The following is a 23,640-nucleotide window of genomic DNA, read 5'->3' as shown; positions in this document are numbered from 1 at the left end:
GCTTTCTGGGTCATATACCAGCGAGCTGGAGGTTCCAACTCAACACTAGGTATCTTTTTAAAATGCCAACTAGAGCCGGGTGTGGTGGTGCACGTCTTTAATCACAGCGGAGGCAAAAGCAGGTGAATCTCTGAGTTCGAGGCCAGCCTGGTCTACAGAGTGAGTGCCAGGACAGCCAGGGCTGTCTTGAACCCCGCCCCCCAAAAAAATGACAACTAGTATATAAAACACGGGTCTGTTTGAAATAGACGCCAGACAGTTGCGAGTTGCAGGTGGGAAAGGAATCTTAAGGATTTACTACCCCCAAGAGGACCCCAGTTCACCGCACTCCCATCTCCAGCTCCAGCGGATCTGATTCCTCTTCTGGCCTTGGGGCACCTGCATTTACATCACACAGCCTCACACATATAATTTTTTTTAAAATGTAATAAGAATTTTACCGCCCCCGCAGGCTGCGTAGGCAGGTCCTGCATGGATAATGACCACGCATTCGGAAACTCAGGACCTGGGGTGGAAGGGGTTTGACCTCCAGTCCAGAGCTCCTCTCAGGCAGGACCCACACACATCGGGAGCCGGGTCGTCCCCAAGACCCCGCCATCGCCACATAGCCGGGGTGCAAAGGACACCGAGGAGCAGCGGACCACCAGTCCCGTCCCCTTCGCTGGGGAACCGAGAGAGCCATCACAACAGGAACAGATCGGGAGCGGGACCGCAGATGCAGCGCAACCCTCGCCACTCGGAGGCCGGGCCCACTCACCATGTCGGGATTCCGGAACGGCTCGTTTCCGCTGTGTCGCGGTCCGGCCTGTCCGGGTGTCAAGGTTCCCGGATCTCCGGGTTCCGGGTGACCCAACCTCCTCAGAGTGACTCTCCCAGCGCTGAGCCCCTGGGCTCCAGGGAGGAGACAGACACCAGCCACATTGGTGACACCCACACAAAGCCCACCAAGCTGCCCTTCTCTCAAGCAGATACCCCTGATTGGACCAGGATTCAGGCCCTTAAGCCATGAGTGACAGCGCGTGTTACCAATGTGAGACGGAGTCTGGACAAAATGACTGATTTGAGCTCTTTAAGGCAGAGCCTCCTTGTTGGCTTACATACACCCGTGACGTTTTTGCACCTTCAGTGAATATCAGCAATCCAAGGAGGTGGAAAGAAAAAGAAGGCCCTAACCTGATTAAACTCTTGCCAGCTGAAAACCAAGAATTCCAGCATAATTTAAAAAAAAATCAGCACAAAGAACAAAATGTGTTAAAAAGGTTACCTAATAACGACAATATACCTTTTACACTAAGACATTTCAAGAGGTGACTCACACCTTTAACCCAGGACTGGGGAGGCAGAGGCAGGATCTCTGTGAGTTGGAGTCCAGGCTAGTTTAACGAGTTCCAGACCAGTAAGAGCTATATAACGAGATCCTGTTTCATCAAAACACAAACAAAAACCCAGACATTTTAAAAAAGAGTGTTAAGATGCAGTGAGCCAGCTGGGCGGTGGTGGCGCTCCCCTTTAATCCCAGCACTCGGGAGGCAGAGGCAGGCGGATCTCTGTGAGTTCGAGACCAACCTGGTCTACAGAGCTAGTTCCAGGACAGGCTCCAAAGCCACAGAGAAACCCTGTCTCGAAAAACCAAAAAAAAAAAAAAAAGATGCAGTGAGCCATGATTATGGTCTGTGTGTAGGGCCTTGCTAATTCCCAGATGTAACCGTCAGGGAATTACACAAACAAGATCATGAACTTCATTTACAAAAGGGAAAAAAACAATGTCTTAACTCTTTTGTTGTTGATTTTGTTTGTCTGTTTGTTTGTTTGGGGGGTTGTTTTGAGGAAACTGGATGACTCAATGCCACCAATCCCGACTGAACTCTAATGAAATCTTTGTGGCCCTCAGTTTCACGGGATCGACTGTCCTCCCACCCAGTACACCCAAGGAACCATACCATTTACTGAAGAAAGCGAGGTGGGGGTCTATACCTGCACCCAAGCATATACTCCCTTTCTCCTAAATGCTTCCCTTTCTATTTTTAGCCCTTGCTTACACCTATGTTCAATATAAATAGACTGAATTATTAAAAACCATTAGCCAAAATCTTTATTCTTGCAATATTTATTATCTGTGTCCAGTAAGTTGTCCACAGTAATGGGAAAGGGGGGTTTGTATGTATGCAATCTGTAGTACAGTGGTTTGAATGAAAAATGTCCCCCATAGTCTCTGGCATTTGAATCCCTGGTGCCTAGTTGGTGCTGCCTGGGGAAGTGTGGCTCAAACTGAGTGTGACCTAGGAAGTGTGACCTTGCTGGAGAAACTATGTGGGGGTGTTCAGAGTTTAACGGTGGCGTGTGCCATTTTGAATTAGCACTCCCTGCTTCCTGTTTGTGCTTCCAGACGGAAGCCCTTACTGATGGCTGCCTCACTTCCCCAGCCTGGTGACGATGAACTCTTCTCCCTCCGGAACCATAAGCCGAAATGAAACTCTCCCTTCCTTCATTCCCTTACAATGGCATTCGATCACAGCTACATGAAAATAACTAAGACAGGGACGAAAGGAGACTGGTACCAGAGAAGTGTGGTTCTTGAGACTAAGCCTGACCATGAGGCTCTTAGGCCCCTTCAACTAGTCTGTAGACGGAATTTGGGAGAATTTAGAGCTGTGCAGAAACCCTAGACTGTTGAATAGATGACTTTGGGGGGAGCTCAGAAGAGCAAACCATCCCCCCAGAGGCTCGAGCATTTGCACACTGGGTTCCCTGTTGGTGGCATCACTTGGGGAAGTGGTGCAGCCTTGCTGGAGGAAGTATGTCACTGGGGGTGGGCTTTAAGTGTCATAGCCCCACCCTACTTCCAGTTCATTCTCTCTGCTTTGGGACTGAGGTTGAGGACGTGATCCATCAGCTTCCTGCTCTGGCCACCATACCTGCTTGCAGCCATGCTTCCTTACCCTGGTGGACTCATTCCTCTGAAGATGTAAGCACAAATAAACTCTCCTTCTAAAAGTTGCCTTGCTTGTGGTATTTTTATTACAGTAACAGCAAAGTAACCAATGCAATCAGAATATCAGCAGTAACTAATGCAACCAGAATATCTGTAGTAACTAATACAACCAGAATATCAGTACTAACTAATACAACCAGAATATCAGTAGTAACTAATGCAACCAGAATATCTGTAGTAACTAATACAACCAGAATATCTGCAGTAACTAAAACTGCTCATGAGATTTAAGATAGGAAGGGAATTTTATTGGGAATTGGACCAAAGGCCATTTTTCTTAACTACAGGCAAAGAGTTTGTATATATCTTGTTCACATTCTGAAGCTTTGTGAGGGGCTGAGTTTAATGGTGTTGGACTAATTAAATTTGCCAGAGGAAATTTCAAGACAGCGTGACATTCAAATGTGGCATGATTATTGCTGACTGCTTTTAGTCAGGTGGACAGTGAGAATTTGGAAGAAAAAAAAAGACACAGAGCACAATGATTTGAAAAACATGGTCCCTGGCCAGAAAAGGTTCAAATTAAAAGTTATGGACTTGAAATTTTTATTGTTAAAAATTTAGTCTTATGTCTGTTTAAGAGACGCCAAGAACTTTGCCTGGGACAAATTAACCAAATGCCACCTACCTAGGGTTCCAGGATAACAAATTGTTAACTCATCTGAAAGACTTTTCTTTGAGAAGAGAGTGCCAGTGGGGAAGCCTGCTACCACAAGTCCACCCAAAGACGAGTTTCCTGGGCTTGGGTTCCCAAGCACTTAGAAGTTGCTGAAGCGCTGTTCCAAGAGTGACTCTCTACTGCTCCAGCTGGTAGTTGGCTATGGCATCATCCACGAGGTACTGGCTTTGTAGATATGTATACACTACACTATGCATACTATGGCCCCCACTGGGTTTTTGTTGTTGTTGGTTTGGTTTGGTTTGGTTTTGGGGTTTTGTTGTTGTTTTGTTTTGTATTGTTCAAGAAAGGTTTTCTCTGTAGCTTTGGAGCCTGTCCTGGAACTCACTCTGCAGACCAGGCTGCCCACAAACTCACAGAGATCAGCCTGCCTCTGCCTCCCAATTGCTGGGATTAAAGGCCTGTGCCACCACCACCTCCCAGTCCCACCGGGGTTTGCAAGGAAGACCTGAGAAGGCAGGCAATGTGTATCAGAGTCAAACTGACTGCAGGAGAGGGCAGTGAATGAAGCTGTAGGAAAGCTAGAAACGGAGCCTGTGATGGACACACTAATCCCAGCCCTTGGGAGGCAGAGCCAGACAAACCTCTGTGCTCTTGAGGCCAACTTGGTCTACAAAACAAGTTTCAGGCCATTTAGGGATACATCATGAGACCCTGTCACAAAGAATGCGGGGGAGCTAAAGCTTCAAGACGTCACTCTTGAAGACACTAGGACCAAGAAATGTTTTCTGGACTGGACAGTGGTTGTGCACACTTTTAATCCCAGTACTCAGGAGGCAGAGGCAAGAGGATCTTTGTGAGTTCGAGGCCAGCCTCTACAGGTCTACAGAATGAGTTCCAGAACAGCCAAGACTAGACACTATACAGAGAAGATATACAGAGAAGAAGAAGGAGGAGGAGGAGGAGGAAGAGGAGGAGGAGGAGGAAGAGGAGGAGGAGGAGGAGGAGGAGGAGGAGGAAGAAGAAGAAGAAGAAGAAGAAGAAGAAGAAGAAGAAGAAGAAGAAGAAGAAGAAGAAAACTGTTTTCTGAGCAAAGTTACAGGGAATGAATGAAGCCAACCTAAGAGAGGCCATGTGGCAAGGTCACAGAGATGAGACTGCCCACACCCATTGGAGTTCAGATGCTAGCAACACAAATTCCCCAGAGCTGAACATAGAGCTGGCCCTGCTGGTTTTCAGTCTTGGTTTGACCCAATCCCTCCTTTCTTTACTACCAACTCCTCTCTTTAGAAAGGTTTGAACTCTGGTATTTTATCTTGGAGACACTAAACTTGTGTTTTTATTTATTTTATTTTATAGGGATCACACCTAAGAGTTTGTCTTCAGACACAAGAGACTTTGGACCTAGACTTCAGAAAACCGTGAGAACTGATAGAGCTTGGGGACTTTTGTAAATGGGGTAAATCCATCTTGCATTATGAGACAGCCATGCCATTTTGGTCCACTGACAGATGTGTGGCTTGAATCTGGAAACTTCCCACTATGTTCATGTTTTCAATGTTCAGGACTCGGTGATGTTATTTGGGAAGAGCAAGTTGTGGGAAATGAGGAACAGCTGGAAGAAGTTAGTCACTGGGAATGTATTTTAGCCACATCTGTCTTGATCTCTATCCCACCCCCACCCTGCTGTAAACTGAGCCGACAGCTAGCACACAACGTGAATTTTATTGATGTTATCTATTGTATAACATTGTCAGTTCCAATTTTACAAAGTGCATTAAGATTAAAGAATGGCAATAGGAAAGCATTTCAGCAATATAACTTGCAGCCATGTTGAAAACAGTGATACACTATATTATGTTTGAAAGTCAATTACCTAGCTGGGCAGTGGTGGTGCATGCCTTTAATCCCAGCACTCGGGGAGGCAGAGGCATGTGGAGCTCAAGGCCAGCCTGGTCTACAAAGTGAGTTCCAGGACAGCTAGGGATACACAAAGGAACCCTTTCTCAAAAAATAAAAAAGTCAATTATCTAAATTAAACTATCCATGCATATAATGCAGGTAACACACTGCTACTGGGATGATCTACTCAACTAATAGTATTCACTGTGCATTATGAATTGTCCTAAGCCTAGGAATGAATAGATAAATGATATAAATGATCAGAAGAGAGGTCTTTGTTCTTCTATTGTTGGCACTATGATAGCCATGTATTATATGTCTTTCTTACCCCACTTGTAAGATGACTTACCAACAAATATGAAACTTTATGGATTTGTTTCTCTTTCTTGTCACTTTTCCCATAAGACTTTTTCACAGAGATATTATAAGTATAAATTACAAAGTGTTTTGAGTGTATAGAGTGATAGCCTTAAATGCTGCATTTGAAATGGATACAATATTAAAGTTTCATTAGAACTCTACTTTGCTCAGGACTATTAAGAAAGAATAAAATCCAAATGTGGCTGAAGTGCCCAGAGACGAAGTCCTTCAAAGGCTCTATTGGCATAGAATGGGTCGGCATGGGGAAGGTCAACCACATTCAGATAAGTAACTGGGGCTTGAGAGATGGCTCAGTCACTAAAGGCTAGGCTCACACCAAAACATCAAATAAGTAACTGATTAAAATGTTTTAAATTTAAAAAGCCCTGACCTCAGTTTATAAAATCAGGACATTTTTAAAAACAGAACAAAGAACCATATCCCATACTGTACACGGTGATAATTTTTTAGCATACAGCCAAAATCTTTAAGAATTAATATTATCACTATAGTCTGCTGCCATCTAGATTTTGAACCTTTCATTTTCACTTCTACAAGTATGGCACCAAAGCATAGGAGTTCTGATCAAAACATTATGCTCTGTTGCAATTAAAGTTATTAAGACTAGCTATCAATAGAGTTTGGTAAGAGAATAACCAATAATCATCTTTTACAACAATACTTTATGCCTATGCATCCTCAAGAAAAATTCAATAGAGCTAGGCATGATGGTTTACGCTTATAATCCCAGCACTCAGGAGGCAGAAGCAGGAGTATTGCTGTTCAAGGACAGACCCATCTACACAAAGGGCTAGCAAGGACAGCTAGGACTACATAGTGAGAATGTGTCTTGAAAAAATAAACAACAAAACACACACACACAAAGTAAAACTCTAAGGAAACAGAAATTGTAAAAGTCCCTACTGTGGAGTCAAAGGCACAGGGGTGGCAAAGAAAGGTCCTCTGTCTGATCACACATGTCTATACTATGCTAGATACTTCTTGGCTATATTGATTAATAAACACAACCATGGAGTGCTGGTCCATGTTGCAACACCTCACAAGATACGCATGGCATCTTCCTCCCAAGAATTTGGCACTCCAGTACAAAATCACACATGCTAAGTAATTGCTGAAAAGATTAGACTTCCAGTCAAAGTTAAGTACTATGCAGACAAGTTCACGGGTACATGAAGAGAGGAGGGTGAACTCTCAAGCAGCCGGAATGGTAAGAAGAGATCATTTCTTGCGATCTTTGTCCTTCTTTACATTGGTGTACACCTGCGCCTGGGACGTCTCAGAGGCCGCCTTCATTTTATAAAAATCTATGATTTGCTCTTCTAATTTTCTTCTCTCTTCTTCCAGTTTCAGGGTCTCCTCTTGTTGGATTCTCTTCAGGTGTTCAAATTTGTCCTGCAGCTATTTAAAGAAGAAGAAGGAGAAGGAGGAGGAGGAGGAGGAGGAGGAGGAGGAGGAGGAGGAGGAGGAGGAGGAGGAGGAGGAGGAGGAGAAGGGAAGGAAGGAGGAGGAGGAGAAGGAGAAGAAGAGAGACAGAAAGAAAGAAAGAAAGAAAGAAAGAAAGAAAGAAAGAAAGGAAGGAAGGAAGGAAGAAAGGAAGGAAGGAAGGAGAATCAGAGGAAGGAAGGAAGGAAGGAAGGAAGGAAGGAAGGAAGGAAGGAAGGAAGGAAGGAGAATCAGAGGAAGGAAGGAAGGAAGGAAGGAAGGAAGGAAGGAAGGAAGGAAGGAAGGAAGGAGAATCAGGAAGGAAGGAAGGAAGGAAGGAAGGAAGGAAGGAAGGAAGGAAGGAAGGGAAGGGGGAGGAGGAGAAGAGGAAGAAGAAGAAGAAGAAGAAGAAGAAGAAGAAGAAGAAGAAGAAGAAGAAGAAGAAGAAGAAGAAGAAGAAGAAGAGTCACAAAGATTTGTGAAATCCAAAAGGCAGTGTATGACCCAAGAAACACTTCTTTGAAATCCTTGGACTTCTACAAGGTAAATGGAAGCCCTTAAAGGGGGTCCAGGGCTGGGTGGTGGCGGCACATACCTTTAATTCCAGCACTTGGGAAGCAGAGGCAGGCTACCTCTGTGAGTTTGAGGCCAGCCTGGTCTACAAAGCAAGTTCCAGGACAGCCAGGACAGTTATATACAGAAACCCTATCTCTGAAAAAGGGGGGGGGCTGTCAAGTGTACCACTACTGTGCTCCCTAAAATTACAAAAACTAAACGTCATAGTATAATTGGTTTCTAGTTCTGTTTCTAGAATTGAGCAGTGGACCATTCTAAACCTATTATATTTATATTTTATATTATTAGATTATAGGAAACGTGAGGGTGTCCAGGAGATGGGGGTGAGGGTTAAAGGCAGAAGAAGAAAGCAGAAGCAGGTAGAAAATCCAGATGGGCATTTGAAAGTTGGTTTCGTATAGGTTTTTTGTTTAGTTTTGTTTTGTTTTTTGAGACAGGGTTTCTCTGTGTAACAGTCCTAGCTGTCCTGGAAGTAGCTCTTGTAGACCAGGCTGGCCTTGAACTCACAGAGATCCTGCCTCTGCCTCCCGAGGGCTGGGATTAAAGGCGTGCACCACCTCCACTTGGCTTTTGTTACAGGTTTGAATCAAAGTTTTACTCCGCTAACTCGAGCTGACTATATTCTCTTATGATTTTGTCTGTAGTTGGTTTTCTCCTTCCACCATGGATCTAACTCAGGTTAGATCTAACTCAGCTTCAGCAGCAAGCACCCTTACTTCCTGAGCCATTCTGCTGGCCCCAAACTGGTCCATTTTGAAGCCTAATCTGATTATACATCATTTAGCATGGGTGATTTATTCCATTCTGGTTTGGTCTTATATATTAAAATCTAATGCAGGAAGTTAGTGTAAAACTCACCTCCCCTAATTTTTGAAAAATAAAAATAAAATTATATTTATTAATTTATTTCCTATGGGGTGGGGTAAGCACAAGCTGCAATGCAAGTGTGTCAGTCAGAGAACCACTTGTAAGAGTGACTTCTCTCTCCTTCCACCATGTGTCTCAGGGATGGAATTCAGGTCATGAGGACTGGCGGTAAGTGCCTTAATCTGCTGAGCTATCTAAATGGCCCAACTTCCAGTAACTTTGGTTTAAAACACTGAAAAATTTTTAAACCTTAGGAGAGGTACACAAAAGATAAAGAGAAAATAAGCAAAGCATGAGGCTACAGAAACATTAACAAATAACAGATAAAAACAGCAAGAGAGGAAACAAAGGAATTGGCGACCAACAGTAAAATGGCAACATTCAATTCCTATCGATCAATAATCACTTTAACTGTAAGTGAATTAGACTATCTAATTAAAACATAAGTATTTAATGTTTTTAAGGCAGTGTTCAGTAGAGCATTGCCTACAAGGAAATGTTTTTCTTATACACACACACTAACACGCATGCACATGGGCATATACACACAGAGAGATTAATGATAATAATTCATCGAGGAAAAAGGAAACTTTCAGCCAAAATCTATAGTAAGGAAAAAAATCTCTCTGAATAATAATAAAGAAGCCAATTTGTTCAGCAGATATGTTTGCAAAATATACTGTTGTGTAACACTTTCCTCCAAGATTCAAACCTTCCATCTTGGAGGGAAGCTAGTTATGACACAGCATGTTTAGAAGGAGGTAAATCACCAGATGGTCCTAGTGAGGCCAAGGATTCCATCCTGCAGGGAAAGTCAAGTTCAGCTGAGGTCGGGGATCCTTGATAGCTTCAGGAAGTCCCTAAAACTGACCAGATTCACTAGACACGCCTCTCCCTGGGCTTATATAAGCTGTGGGGAATGCTGAGAGACACTCGCAGACAAAACAAGCTGCCTAGAAGAAGCAGAGAGAGCCGCTGAGCTGTCTGGAAGAGGCTCAGACCACCTGAGCTCGCTGAAAAGGATACCCTCCAACCTGCTGAGCTACCTGCAGGCTGCGCAGTAGGCTCCAGATTCCCAGCTCTTGTGAGCTGTTGTCCTTGCTGGGTGGCTTTGGTAATGTAGCTGTCTCTGAGTCATTTCTGCTCCTGTAAGTAACATCTCACCCATCTTCCTGAAGTCACCCCCAACAGGGCTAATGGATTCCCCAAGTTGGACTTGGAATAGGAGAAACTGAGAACAAATTGATATTATAAAGGACCCACGAAGGTTTTTTTAGGGAATATTAAATAATACAAAGTAGAATTTAGCTTAGGGAGCCCTCCCAGGACTTTTATCAGGGTAGGACAATCCTACCAGGAGGACAAGACAACCTTGGTTAACACCTGCCTGGTAAAAGTGATCCAGGATTGTCTCTGGATAACTGTGACAATATTTTATACTGTAAATGTTCCTATTTGTCCAAAAGGCCAAACCTTGAGATTTCTGTCTTTGTGAAGCATGTTTAATTACTCAAAATGTAACTTGAGGTCATAAACCTTTATAAGGCAATAGGAATGGGAGGGTGGGGGCGATGCCTGTTCATGGCCAATTTTTCTTTGGACACTAGCAAACACTGGACACATGACTAGGAAACAATGGACACATGTTATTATTAAGAGTTTTTCCCCTTATTTTTCCTGAGTGTGTGACATGAGTTATCACCAAGGGGGATGGCTGGTTTCTCTGCTACCTCCTCACTTTAGAGAGTCATCAGTGTCCTATCTAGGGTAAGGAGATGTGTGTCTGTGTTTCCACAGGAATACTGTCACACAACTTATACAACAGACCAGAAAGGATAAAGAGACAGTGAAGCAATAGTAGTTCCAGGACAGCTATGACCGCACAGAGAAATCCTGTCTCGGAGGGAGAAGAGGCAGGGGGGGACAGAAACTAAAGATTGAAGCCAGGCGGTAAAGGTACAAAGCCATTGATTTCAGCATTTGAGAATCAGAGGCAGGCAGATCAAAAACAAAAGTAAAGAGTGGATGCATAACTAAGTGGAAATAGTAAAATTATTGAAAACTGAAATTACAATATAAGGAAGTTTTCCAAAGAATACTCAGGCTATACCCTTTGCTAAAGAGATTACCATAGTTAGAAATGAGTTTTAGTCATGAAAGCAATGGAGAATGACCCTGAGGTGTTCGGGAGGTCTTTGAGACAAGCTGTCTGGACAGGTGTCCCAGTGACTTAAGGATTCACTGCTGTGTAGCGCACAGTGCTCCTTAAACTCCAGCCAAAATCAATTGGGAACAGCATGTCTGCATCTGACACTCTAGCAGATACAAACTATAAATCTTGGGTTCTGTCATGTGATGATGACTCCATGGGCATGCACAAGGCAAGAGCTGTGAAGCTAAGAAGTCTCCTCATAGGTTTCAAAAGACATCATAGAGAGTCTAGGGGCCCTGTCACAAGATCATAGCTGCTATAGAGGACTAAAAACATCATAGATAGCCTAGGGACCCTGTCACGAGATCATAGCTACTATAGAGGGAACTCCACTTAGGACGATGCCTAATGGAACTATGGAGATGGGGCAGGCCCCAAGAGTCCCTGTAGGGTTCTTGCTGGCAGAGCTGTAAGCAGAAGAGGCGCTGGGTGAGCTGAGAGGGAAGTCAGAGACACGGGGCACTTAAAAGACAAATTCTCAAAATGCTCAGGGGGAAAAAGTATCATTTCAGCCTATCATTTCATAAATGCTATATTAAGATCCTGTGTATAAATAGCTACTTTTAGAGAGATGGAAAGTTTCTTCCAAAATAAGAAGCCCCCGGAGCTCATCCCCCAAAGAACAGGGCACAGAGAACGGATGTGAGGTGGGTGATACGTGCCTCCTTTTCAGCATCCTTAAAGGTCAGTTCCTTCTCCTTGACCCGCTGCATGAACGTCTGCTTCAGCTCTTCCTCCTCCCTCTGACACTGATCGCGGAACTCTTGTCTTTTGGCTTCATACATCTCTTGGAAACTAAAAGCAAAAGTTCATCCCTTAGATTTAAAACACTGATAAAGGGCCAGTGAGATGGCTCGACAGGTAAGGAAGGGTACTTGCTGTCGTGCAAAAAGATCCGAGTTGATCCCCAGGACCCATGCGGTAGGAGAAAGGCAACGCCTACAAGTTGTTCTCTGACCTCTGCATGTGTGAACACACTCACACACAAATAAATAAATAAATGTAACATTTTAAAAGTTATTTTAAATGCAACCATGGCGGCTACAACATGAATGTAATCTGATAGTACTGTCCATATTTCTGTAGCCAAAATGTTGTCGCTGTGACATAACTGTTCTGTTCATTGGCTTTTCACCCGACTTCCAGCATTTGTATAACTTCTTTCTAATGCTTTTCCAGCAACCTCTTCTCCAAAACCTTTGTCAATTTTTATTAATAAATGCCAATACTTGATTATTCTTCCATGAACCTCTGTTTTGCATAGATACAAATGTTTTTTAAAAACATAGTGCCTTCCCTGGAGCTCACAGTTCAAAACATGCAATACTGGACACACTCTAACCTATAAACGAGCCCTGTCGTGATGCTGCTCCTGATGCCTCCCCATCCCAGTCCAAGAACTATTAAAAACCTAAGAGTTCATCATGAGCCACCTCATCCTTCTTGGTGGTTTTAAGGGCATCCTAACAGATCAATTTATACGTAAAGCAATGTCTTTTTTAAGATTTGTTTACTCTTAATTTTATGTATGGTGTCTATCTGTATGCATGTCTATATAGCTTATATAGGCCAGGTGCCCACATAAGCCGGAAGAGAACACTGGGTCCCCTAGAACTGGAGTTACAGATGGCTGGGAGGCAGCAAGCAGGTGCTGGGGATTGAACCCCGGGTCCTCTGCAAGAGCAGCAAGCACTAAGGAACCGCTGAGCCGGCTCGCTAGCCAGCCAGGCTTCCCTCACCTCACTGGCTGGCTGTTGGGGCCCGTGTCGTTGAAGCCCAGTTGGTGCAGTCTGCTGCTCCTGTAGCACTCATAATGGTGGAAGTGGGTTTGATCCTTCAGATCTTCCATGTGCGTGCACAGGAGCATATCCCGGAGCTTCACAAAATCGCAGTGGTTCTCATTCTCCACTGGTCAAAAGGAAATCGGTATCAATCCGTTATGGAGGACTTCGGTTAGTGTTGTGCTGAATAAGCTTCCACCGCTTTGGGTGTTCTCAGTCCAAATATTTGCTCTTTTTTAGTGCCGTCTCCAACTTTTCCTCATTCAATTCCATCTCTCTCTCTGTCTCTGTCTCTCTCTCTCTCTCTCCCTCTCTCATTTGCATATTAAAAAAACAAAAACTTTGAGCTCACCAATTTTTTCTACTATTTATTTAGTCTATGTAATATCTGATCTTGCTTTCAACCTCACAGACCGGGAAAGACAGAACCTGAATGGAGAGATTGCCTCCAATCAGATTGGTCTGTGGGAGTGTAGGTAGGGCATTTTCTCGATTGCTAATTGGTGTAGAAGGGTCCAGCCCAATGTGGGCGGTGCCATCCTGGGCAGGTGGATCTAGGTAATAGGTGCTAATTTTTTCTTGTAGGCACTAGTACCTATTCTTCAGCTTTGTTAAAGTGAGCCCGAGCATTCTGAATGGCACCTTTCAGGAAGACAGAGACCGCGTGCGTGTGGCACATTGGTTAAACGAGGAGACTTTCTAGGTGTGGGTCTAAGTCAGCTTCTGGCAAAATCCTGTAGCGATGGTTCTCAACCTGTGGATCGCAACCCCCCTGGAAGTGTCATATTGGTTTTCCTACATATCAGATATTTATGATTCATAACAGTAGCAAAATTACAGCTGTAACATAACAACAAAATAATTTTATTGTTGGGGGTCACCACAACATGAGGAATTAACGGGGTCGCCACGTTAGGAAAGTTGAGAACAACTGTACCATAAGAATGGAATGTGTGTTGCTCATTAGCAACTACTAACCTACTAGCTAGTTAAGAGTTATCAATACTGGCCCAGATCAAAATGCTATTTGAGACTACGGATGACCAAGTATAGATTCAATCGTCATGAGATTTAAACACGCTCTCATATTTACCTTGCAAAACTCCCCATGGGTAATGACGACCTCTGACCATTCTTTTTCCAACTTTCACCTCCTCCATACTTCCTACCACAGCAAAAGGTAGCAGCCCCTAAACAAATAAAAATGATACAAGTTTCCAGACGGTGATAGCAGAGGCCTTTAATCCCAGCACTTGGGAGGCAGAGGCAGGCGGAATGCAGTGAGTCCCACATAATTTTCTCACATTATCTTTACACTGAACACATAGACAATACTGGAGAGATGATACGAAAGCTGTTTTATTAATAGTATAGAAATTAACAGAAGAACTGATTAGAAATAAAGAATAAGGTGGGCATAGTAGTGCACATGCCTTTAATCCCAGCATTCAAGAGGCAGAGGCAGGTGGATCTCTCTGAGTTTGAGACCAGACTGATCTACAGAGTGAGTTCCAGGGATGCCAGGGCAAGATAGTGAGATCCTATCTCAGAAAATAATAATAAATAAATTAAAATTATGGTTAGTTAATGGATAAACAGCAAAAAATCTGCTAATGAACAATATTATGCGTGTCCTCGGGGGGACTAGGGCATTAGTTTCAATGATAAAGTACACACTCTGTGAGCAGGAGAACCTGAGTCTGATCCCATAAAAAAAAACAGGCATGAACCAGGTGGTGATGGCGAATGCCTTTAATCCCAGCGCTTGGGAGGCAGAGGCAGGTGGATCTCTGAGTTCCAGGCTAGCCTCTTCCACAAAGCTAGTTTCAGAACAGCCAGGGCTATCCAGAGAAACTCTGTCTTTAAAAAGAAGAAAACTCAATCTCAGGCTGGGAATGACGCTGAGCTTTCTTAGCATGTGTGAAGCTCAGGGTTCAGTTCACACTGCTGAAAGAAAAATTCAATATAAGTGATGAGTGGGGTCTGGGAAGTGCATAAATTAGGGGCTATCAAGAGAGACCGGATAATGAATATATAAAGACAGATGGGCTGGATAAACAGCTAGACTGCTTCACAGCATAACAGGAAACAGAGTGAGATGGAAAAGGAGAATCCATGGGACCCCTGTAACTTACGAAACAAGGCAGAATGTCAACTTAAAATGAACAAAGAATCTGAATGTACGTTCCTGCCTAGGAAGACATAAAAATTTACATAAACCTGTGAAAAGACATTCCGCATCTGTAGTCTTCCAAAATGCAAATCAAAAATACAGTGGGGTCCACTCATAATAAGTAATGTAGCCAGAGTTTCTTAACATTTATATAGTATGAATTAAGACAGCGAAATTAAATCAAAATTCCTAGGCCAGGTGCTTTGGGAATCAATACAACACATCTTCAAATGATTAGATTAGTTGTCACAGGATCTAAGAATCCTACTTCTAGGTATATACCAAGGAGAAATTAAAGTACATGCCATCACAAACACTTGTACATAAGTGCTTATAATAACATTCTTTATAATAGCCAAAATGCGGAATAAGCCCAAATGTACTATATTCACACAATGGTCTCTAGGCATGTGCACTTGAAAACATTATCCTAACTGAAGATAAGAGGTACAAAAGATTACATGTAATTCATCGCATAAAATATCTAGAAGAGGAAACCACAGGAAAATATCTATAATTTACATAAATCGGTGCATAAATTTACAAATACACCTTAAATGTATTTTCCCATCTGGGCTAACAATGCTTCCTCCAGGACACAAAGACCACCTAACAAAAAACTCAACACCAGGCATAAGAAGCCCTCTTTTGAGAGGTTGGTCCATGTAGTCCAAGCAACTCCCAAAACATTACAGGTAATTGCTGTTGCCCATGGTTGCCCCTAAGAGGTAGAAGGAAAGTCCTTATTGCTGAAGACACCATGCACTTCAGACATGGGGTCCAGAATCCCCTGAGCTAGAACTGACCTAAAAGCCTCTCCCTGAGGACTAGCTCTCATGGTTCTAGAAAGTGCCATGCAAACTTGCAAAGGATGGAGGCAACCAACAGCCCTGCCCAGCTATGGTGCCTGAGAACCACAATGATAACCAGCATGGAACAATAACCCTAAGAGTGCAGTAGTAGCACACATACCTTGGCAGTGTCCAACAGCTCTGTGACCAGGCATAAGATCTGATTAACAGGACAGAAAACATGCCCGGTGGCAGAAACCCAGCCAACTCCCCAGGGCTCATGAATCGTGGATCTTGGAGGAGACCCTACAACCACCACTTTCCTAAACCAGCATCATCCCTAACTATAGTCTGAATATTTGTCCTCATCGCCACAGATAAGTGGAATCCTCACACCTCATCAAGAAAATTCTCTTTGCAACGGAAAATATTACAGAAAACACAACCCAAAAAAAAATGCAGAGTTGTAGAGTCTGGTCCCAACAGATACACCTACAATACAACTCTCAAATCTAAGGTTCAGGGACCATTGTAGGAAGAGAGATCGGGATGATTGTAAAAGCCAGATAATCAAGGAAAGTGCTGTAAGACTGTGTCTCTTAAGAACCAACATGACTGCCTGCCTGACCAGGAGCTGAACAAGGATCACAGTAGACAGGCTAATGTGGGGTAGGGACCCCAGGAGGTCTTGACCCTACACAAAGGACTCCAGGCAACTAATGTATCCTGAGGACAGGAGAAAGTCTTCCTCAGGGATGAGCGCACCAACTGTTTCTCCAATACGAAATGGCCACACTCTGGAAACAAATATACAAGTTGTATTTCTATAGTTAAGCATGTATACATACCTGTCTGTATCTGTATGTGATGTATATGTATATGTATGAAAAAAACAACCAATGAGAAAGAGGCCATGGATTTAAAAAAGAGAAAGGAGGGTTTGAAAGGAAAAGGAGAAATGATGTAATTATATTATAATCTCAAAAGGTAAATACTTTAAAAATAGATATAAGATAGTAATTGTTTGGAACCCGAGCGGTAGCCAGAGAGAGAGAGATGAAGAAGGATGTGAAACTAAGTTGTCCCTTGAGACACGGTCTGTCCTTGATCTCATTATGGAGCTGAGGATGGACCTGAACTCCTGAGCCTCCTGAGCCATCTTGCAAATACTGGAATTATAGGTGAGTACCACTATCATCTGGATAAGATATGTTTTCAAAGAGATGCAACTATGGTACAACTGTCCCCCAACGTAATTGCACCTATCTGTGAATGCATTAAAACCACTGGATTTAAATGATCAATTGTTTACATCTTAGTCTAACGGATTAATACCAAAATCTAAACCTATTTGTTTCTGTTTGTTTTGTTTTGTTGAGACACAGTCTCACTATGCAGCCCTGGCTGGCCTCCAACTCCAAGAGCCACCTGTCTCTGCCTCCCAAAAGCTGGGATTAAAACTGTGCCACCATGTCCAGCTTAATTTTTTAAAAATTAGATCTTAATAAAGCTATTTAATGAAAAGAGTTTGAGTCTTAGTATGAAAGAAGGAACCGAAATGAAGACATTTTGAATAAAACTTCCATCTTGAATAGGGGTCAAGTGATGTTTAAGTTCCCAAGACCGTCCCAGACCTCCCTTGGTAGATGGCATCCTGGCTGGCAAGCTGAGACATGAATGATGGGCAAACCACCCTGCCCTACGTGAGTGAGCCAATCAATGAGAATAAGATAAGCATACCACAGAACGGGGCTCCTAGGGAAGTCCCTAATCATAACTTGGCACAGGAGTACTATTGTCCCTGACCAGTCGGTTTCTGCCATGCTGCCCAAGCCAATAAAATCTTGCTTTGTGTGGCCTCTTGTGTCTGCTTGGATTGCTCTGAAGCCTTGGACACACAACAGTAAGAAAAAAGTTTCAAAAATCAAGAAATTTAATAGTTGGGGGTTTAGCTCTGTTGAGAGAGTGTTTGCCTGGCGTGCACAACGTCCGGAGTTTGAACCCCAGCACTGTATAACCCAGGCCTGGTGGCTCCTACCTGTAATCCCAGTATTCAGGAGATAGAATTAGGTTGGGTCAGTCTCATCTATAGAGTAAATTCAAGGCGAGCCTGGACCACATGAAACCCTGCCAAGGAAGGATGGAAAAAAGAGAAGGAGAAAGGGAGAGAAGAAAGGGAGGGAGGGAGGGAGGGAGGGAGGGAGGGAGGGAGGGAGGGAGGGAGGGAGGGAGAAAGAGAGGGAGGGGTGGAGGGTGGGTTGAAACATTTCCCCCACGATGTATTTTGAGGAAAAATGTATTGTTTATTATCTCCTGTCTGATACAAGTGATAATCAAGTACAGATGATGCCACATGTGAAGAGAGTTCAGAGCCAGCTTACATTCACTGAGGTGTTTGCTTGAGCAGCATCTTCGTCGTCCTCTGGGAACGGATATATCCGGATGCCGTTGCTCTCCAGCTCGCTCATGATGGTACTCTTGAACCTCTGGAGGTCGCTTTTGGAAAGTGCGTCGGCTTTGGCAATCAGTGGTATGATGTTCACCTGTTGGGAAGGCAGGAAGGCGGGTCAAATGTCACAATTTTCCAGCCTAAACCCTACTCCTGAAAACATTGTGTGTGTGTGTGTGGTTTGTGGTTGCGGCTGTTGTTTCTGACAGGATGTTGGCTGGCATGCGGGGAAGAGGGCTGGGGTTACCCACAGGTGTGACCCAGGGTTCTCAGCTACAGAGAATTTCTTGTTTGGGGAGTGCTGATGATTTAAACCTCAAGCTTTGAATGCTATAGATAAATGTTGTACCCTGAGCTACTTCGTGACCCCTCATCTTTTATCAGAACTCAGGCTTAGAAGCTTTGACTTTGTTTCTCTTCTAAAAATCTCCCCTAAAACCTAGACAACAAAGAGGACCCTGAGAGAAACATGCATGGATCTAATCTACATGGGAAGTAGAAAAAGGCAAGATCTCCTGAGTAAATTGGGAGCATGGGAACCATAGGAGAAGGTTGAAGGGGAGGGGAGAGGAAGGGAGGGAAGCGAATAAAAATATATAACTCAATAAAAACAATAAAAAATTTAAAACATCTTCCCTAATACCTCTGTATTTTAAGCAGTAAGATTCAGTAGACCGATAACCTATCAAACTGGCTGACAAAAAGACTTCTCATCAAAATGCTGGGAAAGAGAATTTTTCTCCTAGCTGTCACTCATGTAACCGCTTCTCCATAAATGCATGCTAACCAATAATAAGGTCTGGATGAATAAATATCAGCTTTATGTCAGTTGCCTTTATTTTCGAATTCTCAAAGCTCATTTTGCAAATTCTTGGACAAATCCCATGTTTTTCCAAACATTTATGCTAAACTAGAGGAGGGAAAAATCTAATAAGGGACTAGAAAATTTAATCAAATGAGCAAAATTTAATCTAAACGTGTGATATATATATATATATATATATATATATATGCCTATTTAGTTGACCCTCTATGAGAATACATGCTTATGATAAATTCAAGCAGATGAAAGTATTCTGGCGGGAGTTCTGGTCTTGGGGAGAATCTCTCTGAGGAACTACAACAGCTTAGAACAGGTCTTTATGTAACTATAATATTAATGGTATTTTTAAGATTAAAAACTTAACGGTCTCAAGGAGGCAGATGAAAACTTTAAATTCAAAGTGTTACAGAGACTGAGAAAGCTTGAGATAATAGCCAGCATCTACTGTCCAATCCTTATGAGTACGATGAATCTAGATAGACTTCAGAACAGTCTTCCAAAAAGCAGTGGTCCCTGTGTGCAAACTGGAGAACAGGCTGAGCATGTTGGAGCTGAGGTATAGGGTCACTATACCTTTAAGAACCTGTCCCATTCCTGCGGTGCATTCTAGATAAGAGGGAAAGCCACACACATCACTGTGGCTGGAGAAACATGCGGTGGGCCTGAGTCTAGAGCCCCCCATGCCTCAACTACAGATTTTTCTAAAACCATGGGGTAAGACATCTGACAAAGGAAATCCACTTGTAATGGTAACACCTGGGAGGCTGAGGCAGGAGGATCATGAATTCTAGGGCAACCCGAGCTACATAGCAAGCTCCTTTGTGAAAAAGGCAGGTCCACATGTCTCTTAGTCTCCCTCAGTGTTTTGCTTTGGGGTCTATTTTTTTACAGAGGGCAGCAGCTACCTTCCTGTTCTGTTTTCTGAGTCTTCTCTGAGAGAATTCAAGACCAGAACCAGAAAAGATTCATGTTTCATTGTATCAGTGATACCAGTCAAAGATTCATAGGACTGTCGTACAGTACCATATAGTAAATTCAATTTTTAATTATGTACAAATGGCTGTGGTCTGATTAGAATTTTTCTTTTCTTTTTTTGTTTTGTTTTTTGTTGTTTTGTTTTTCAAGACAGGGTTTCTCTGTGTTCTCTGTGTAGCTGTAGCCTTGGCTGTCCTGGAACTGGCTGTGTAAACCAGGCTGGCCCCAAATTCATAGAGACCCTGAGATTACAGGCATGCATCACCACACCAATCACCAATCAGTTACTGTTTCTATTAAATTTGCCTGGAATAATAGCTTAAGATGAAATTCTATCAAACATTAAAATTTCCCTCCTCTATATTTTATATATTGATAATCTTCAATGTCTCAGAGCATATCAGTACTTGCAGATGGAAATTTTAAATTAAAGTTAGACTGTTATAGTGGGGTCTAATCCAGTTTGGTTACCAACCTTATAAGAGAGAGAAATGTGCCCTAGTGTAGTGGTGCATACCCCCAATCCCAACTCTGTAAAAACTAAGGCAAGAAAATCAGGAGGCTAAGGCCAACCTCAGATACATATCAAGTTCTAGGCCAGCCTGCGCTACAAAAGACCCTGTCTCAAAAAAGAGAAAAAGAACGTTGTCCATACAGACACCAGTAGATCGGCCATGTGAGAAAAAGGAAAGAGGTGGCCACCTGCAGGTCAAGAAGATAAATGCTTGCACCTTGATTTTCTAGATCCCAGGACTATGTGAAAAGTGATTTTTTTAATTGTTTAAACCATCCACTCTTTGACATTTTTTTAGGAATGCCCTGAAAAATTCAGTCAAATGCTTTCAAGAACAACAGAAAAAATATTTAAATATATGCACATATTCTAAAATAATAGGCAGTTGCATATGAATGCTTCGCAATATGCTGTCATCTTAAAACATCCATTGGACCTTGAAAGACTGATGGTTTAGGAAACACACCCTTTGGTCAATGTTCTTCATCGTCACCAGGTCCAGGGACTTGAGGGAGTGTCCTGTAGGCGCAATGAAGTATAGGCACACATGGATACGGGAATCGTTATAGTCAACCAGGGAACGCTTGATTTTCAGCTCCTCCTGGAGATATGCCTCAAACTGAGCATCCAAGTAGTCAATTACTGGCTGGTAGCTGAAAAACAAATTATTATTTAAACATTTAGCATGACAGGTTAGTAAAATCAGAATCTAATGTCTTACTATTTAATCAGCATTGTGTGCAATAAACAGTTTGTCACTTGATAAAAATCAATGCATTTTGCTGGGTAGGGGTAGCATACACCTTTAATCCCAGCACTTTGGGAGACAGAGGCAGGAGGATCTCTGTGAGGTGGAGGCCAGCCTTGTCTACACAGAGTTCCAAGACAGCCAGGACTACACACAGAAACCCTGTCTTGAACACCCCCCCACAAAAAAAAAGATGCGTTTCATTGGCCATAAAATACAATCCCAAAGTAGGGGTGTGGCTCAGTGGTAGAATGTATGATATCCAAGTCCCAGTCCCTAAAGAATGTGACTTTATTTTAAGGGAAATGGCGTTGTAGCTGTAATATCGAAATTTTGAAGCAAGTCATAGTAACACATTTCCTATAATCCTAACACCAGAAGTCTGGGGCAGGAGGATTGCTCTGAGTAGTCAGCCTAGACTACTTAGTGAATTCAAAGCTAGCCTGGGATATGTAGCAAAACCCAGTCTCAAGAGAGAGCGAAAGATCGAAAGTTGAATAAAGGTGACTGGGACCCTGTGTCCACATCCAGTGACAACTGTCCAACACATAAAGATCAGCAGAGATCGCTGTGTGACGGCAGAGGCACAGATGAGTGACGGCCGGCACCTGAAGCTACAATAAACAAGGGCTTTTTTTCCCTAAAGCCCTGGTCTGTAGCTCTCCAGGTTGGGTTTCTGTCAAGTTGACCCAGGCTATAGTTATCTAGGAAGAAGAACCTCAGCGGAGATAATGCCTCCGTCACACCGCGTGTGTACAACTCCGCCAGGAATTTTCTGGCGTAATGACCGCTGTGGGAGGGCAGAGCTCGCTACGGATGGCGCCATGATGGTCTAAGAAAGCAGGCTAAGCAAGCCCCAAAGAGCAAGTCAATACACATCACCCTTCCGTGGCTTCTGCTTCAGCTCATGCCTCGGTTGGTTTCTGTCAATGGGAAGGACTATGTCTCGGGATGTGTAAGCCTCTCCTGCCCATGTTGCTCTGGGTCATGGTTTCTTACCACAGCAGTAGAAACCAAACTAGGATCGGAGCCCAGCCTGGTCTCCAGCTCACAGCAAATCCTCCTGCTTTGGTTTCTTCTAAGCTCTGACCCCTTGCTTCTGGATTTCTGGACTGTAGATGTGTGAAAGAATGTTTCTATTGTTTTAAGCATCGGTCAAAGGGGATTAACCACAGTCAATTGCAGCAACTAATGCAAGATGAACTGTGGTCTTATTTTTATCACAGAACAAAGCATGTGGCGTTTAGTAGAATTAAGCTGATTATTAAAATGATGTTCGCTTTCTAAGAATAACTACTTAAAGCAACATGACATGGTCCTTTGTGTAATCCTTTTTCGGTCTAGTCTTTGTTCAAAATCTTGTCCTGAAATAGAAAGTAATGGTGATTATTTAAGACGTTCTCTACAAAGAGAAAAAAGTACTGATTTTTAGAATTTGCTGGCTTCAAGGCAGGCATGGTGATGCACACCTTTATTTCCAGCACTTGGGAGGCAGAGGCCGGTGGCTCTCTAAGTTTGAGGCCAGCCTGGTCTATGGAGTGAGTTGTAGAAGAGCCAGGGTTATACAGAAAAACCCTATCTCAGAAAGAAAAAGGAGGAGGAAGAGAAGGAGGAGGAGGAGGAGGAGGAGGAGGAGGAGGAGGAGGAGGAGGAGGAGGGCTGGAGAGACGGCTCAGAGGTTAAGAACATTGACTGTTCTTCCAAAGGACCTGAGTTCAATTCCCAGCAACCACATGATAACTCACAACCATCTGTAATGAGATCTGGTGCCCTCTTATGGCCTGCAGGCATACAGACAGGAGGAGGAGGAGGAAGGAAGAGGAAGGATGACTTTTCTGATTTCAGTGGTTTGAATGTTCCCATATTCCCACCCTGGCTAATTCTAAGCTGCTCACATGATGCCATTACGTCAGAGCTGAGGCGAAGCAGGCTAGAAAGGTGAGTCAGCTAAGACCATTTGCTGCTCTTCTAGATGACCCAGGTTCGATTCCCAGCATCCACATGGAAGCTCACAACTCTCTGTTACTCCATTTGCAGGGGATCTAACACTCTCTTCCAGTCTCCATGGACACCAGACATACATGTAGTACCTAGACACACACACAGGCCAAACACCCATTCACATAAAATAAAAATTTTAAATAAAGCAACTACACTAGATATATAGAAGCACCCATTTCATCATAATATTACTTCATGAGGAAAGAATTAAAAGCCAGAAGGAAAGACATCAATTACCATAGAAGAAAGTACAGTTTAGGGCTGAAGAAATGGCTCAGTGGTTAAGAGTACATTATTGCTCTTTCAGAGGACCTGAGTTCAGTTCCTGACATCCATCAAATGGCTCACAACCTCCACTAACTGAAAAGACTCCAATGTCTCCATTATCTACAGACACCTAGTATGTACACACAC

General features: G+C 43.2%; 2 protein-coding genes across 2 annotated transcripts in view; both read right to left on the bottom strand.

Moving 5' to 3' along the window:
- Window positions 1-907, bottom strand: part of LOC142852980 (uncharacterized) — a 37,224-nt gene extending 36,317 nt beyond the window's left edge. The window contains exon 1 of the mRNA XM_075977973.1: window positions 758-907. Coding sequence (XP_075834088.1) covers window positions 758-760 — 3 coding nt within the window. The 5' untranslated portion in view covers window positions 761-907. The remainder of the gene's footprint in view (window positions 1-757) is intronic.
- A 6,205-nt stretch (window positions 908-7,112) lies between these two features.
- On the bottom strand, window positions 7,113-21,212 carry Septin14 (septin 14). The gene is made up of 7 exons (XM_075957319.1): window positions 21,199-21,212; window positions 20,944-21,130; window positions 18,098-18,259; window positions 13,846-13,942; window positions 12,711-12,879; window positions 11,634-11,766; window positions 7,113-7,292 (listed from the first exon to the last, which is right to left on the bottom strand). Exons 1-7 carry the CDS (start codon window positions 21,210-21,212, stop codon window positions 7,113-7,115), a joined length of 942 nt encoding a protein of 313 aa, XP_075813434.1.
- Window positions 21,213-23,640: the final 2,428 nt, after the last annotated feature.

This window comes from Microtus pennsylvanicus, chromosome 1 (assembly GCF_037038515.1).
Source record: "Microtus pennsylvanicus isolate mMicPen1 chromosome 1, mMicPen1.hap1, whole genome shotgun sequence".
NCBI lineage: Eukaryota > Metazoa > Chordata > Mammalia > Rodentia > Cricetidae > Microtus > Microtus pennsylvanicus.
Note: the sequence above shows the minus strand (reverse complement) of the source record. Positions and strands in the feature narration are given on the sequence as shown.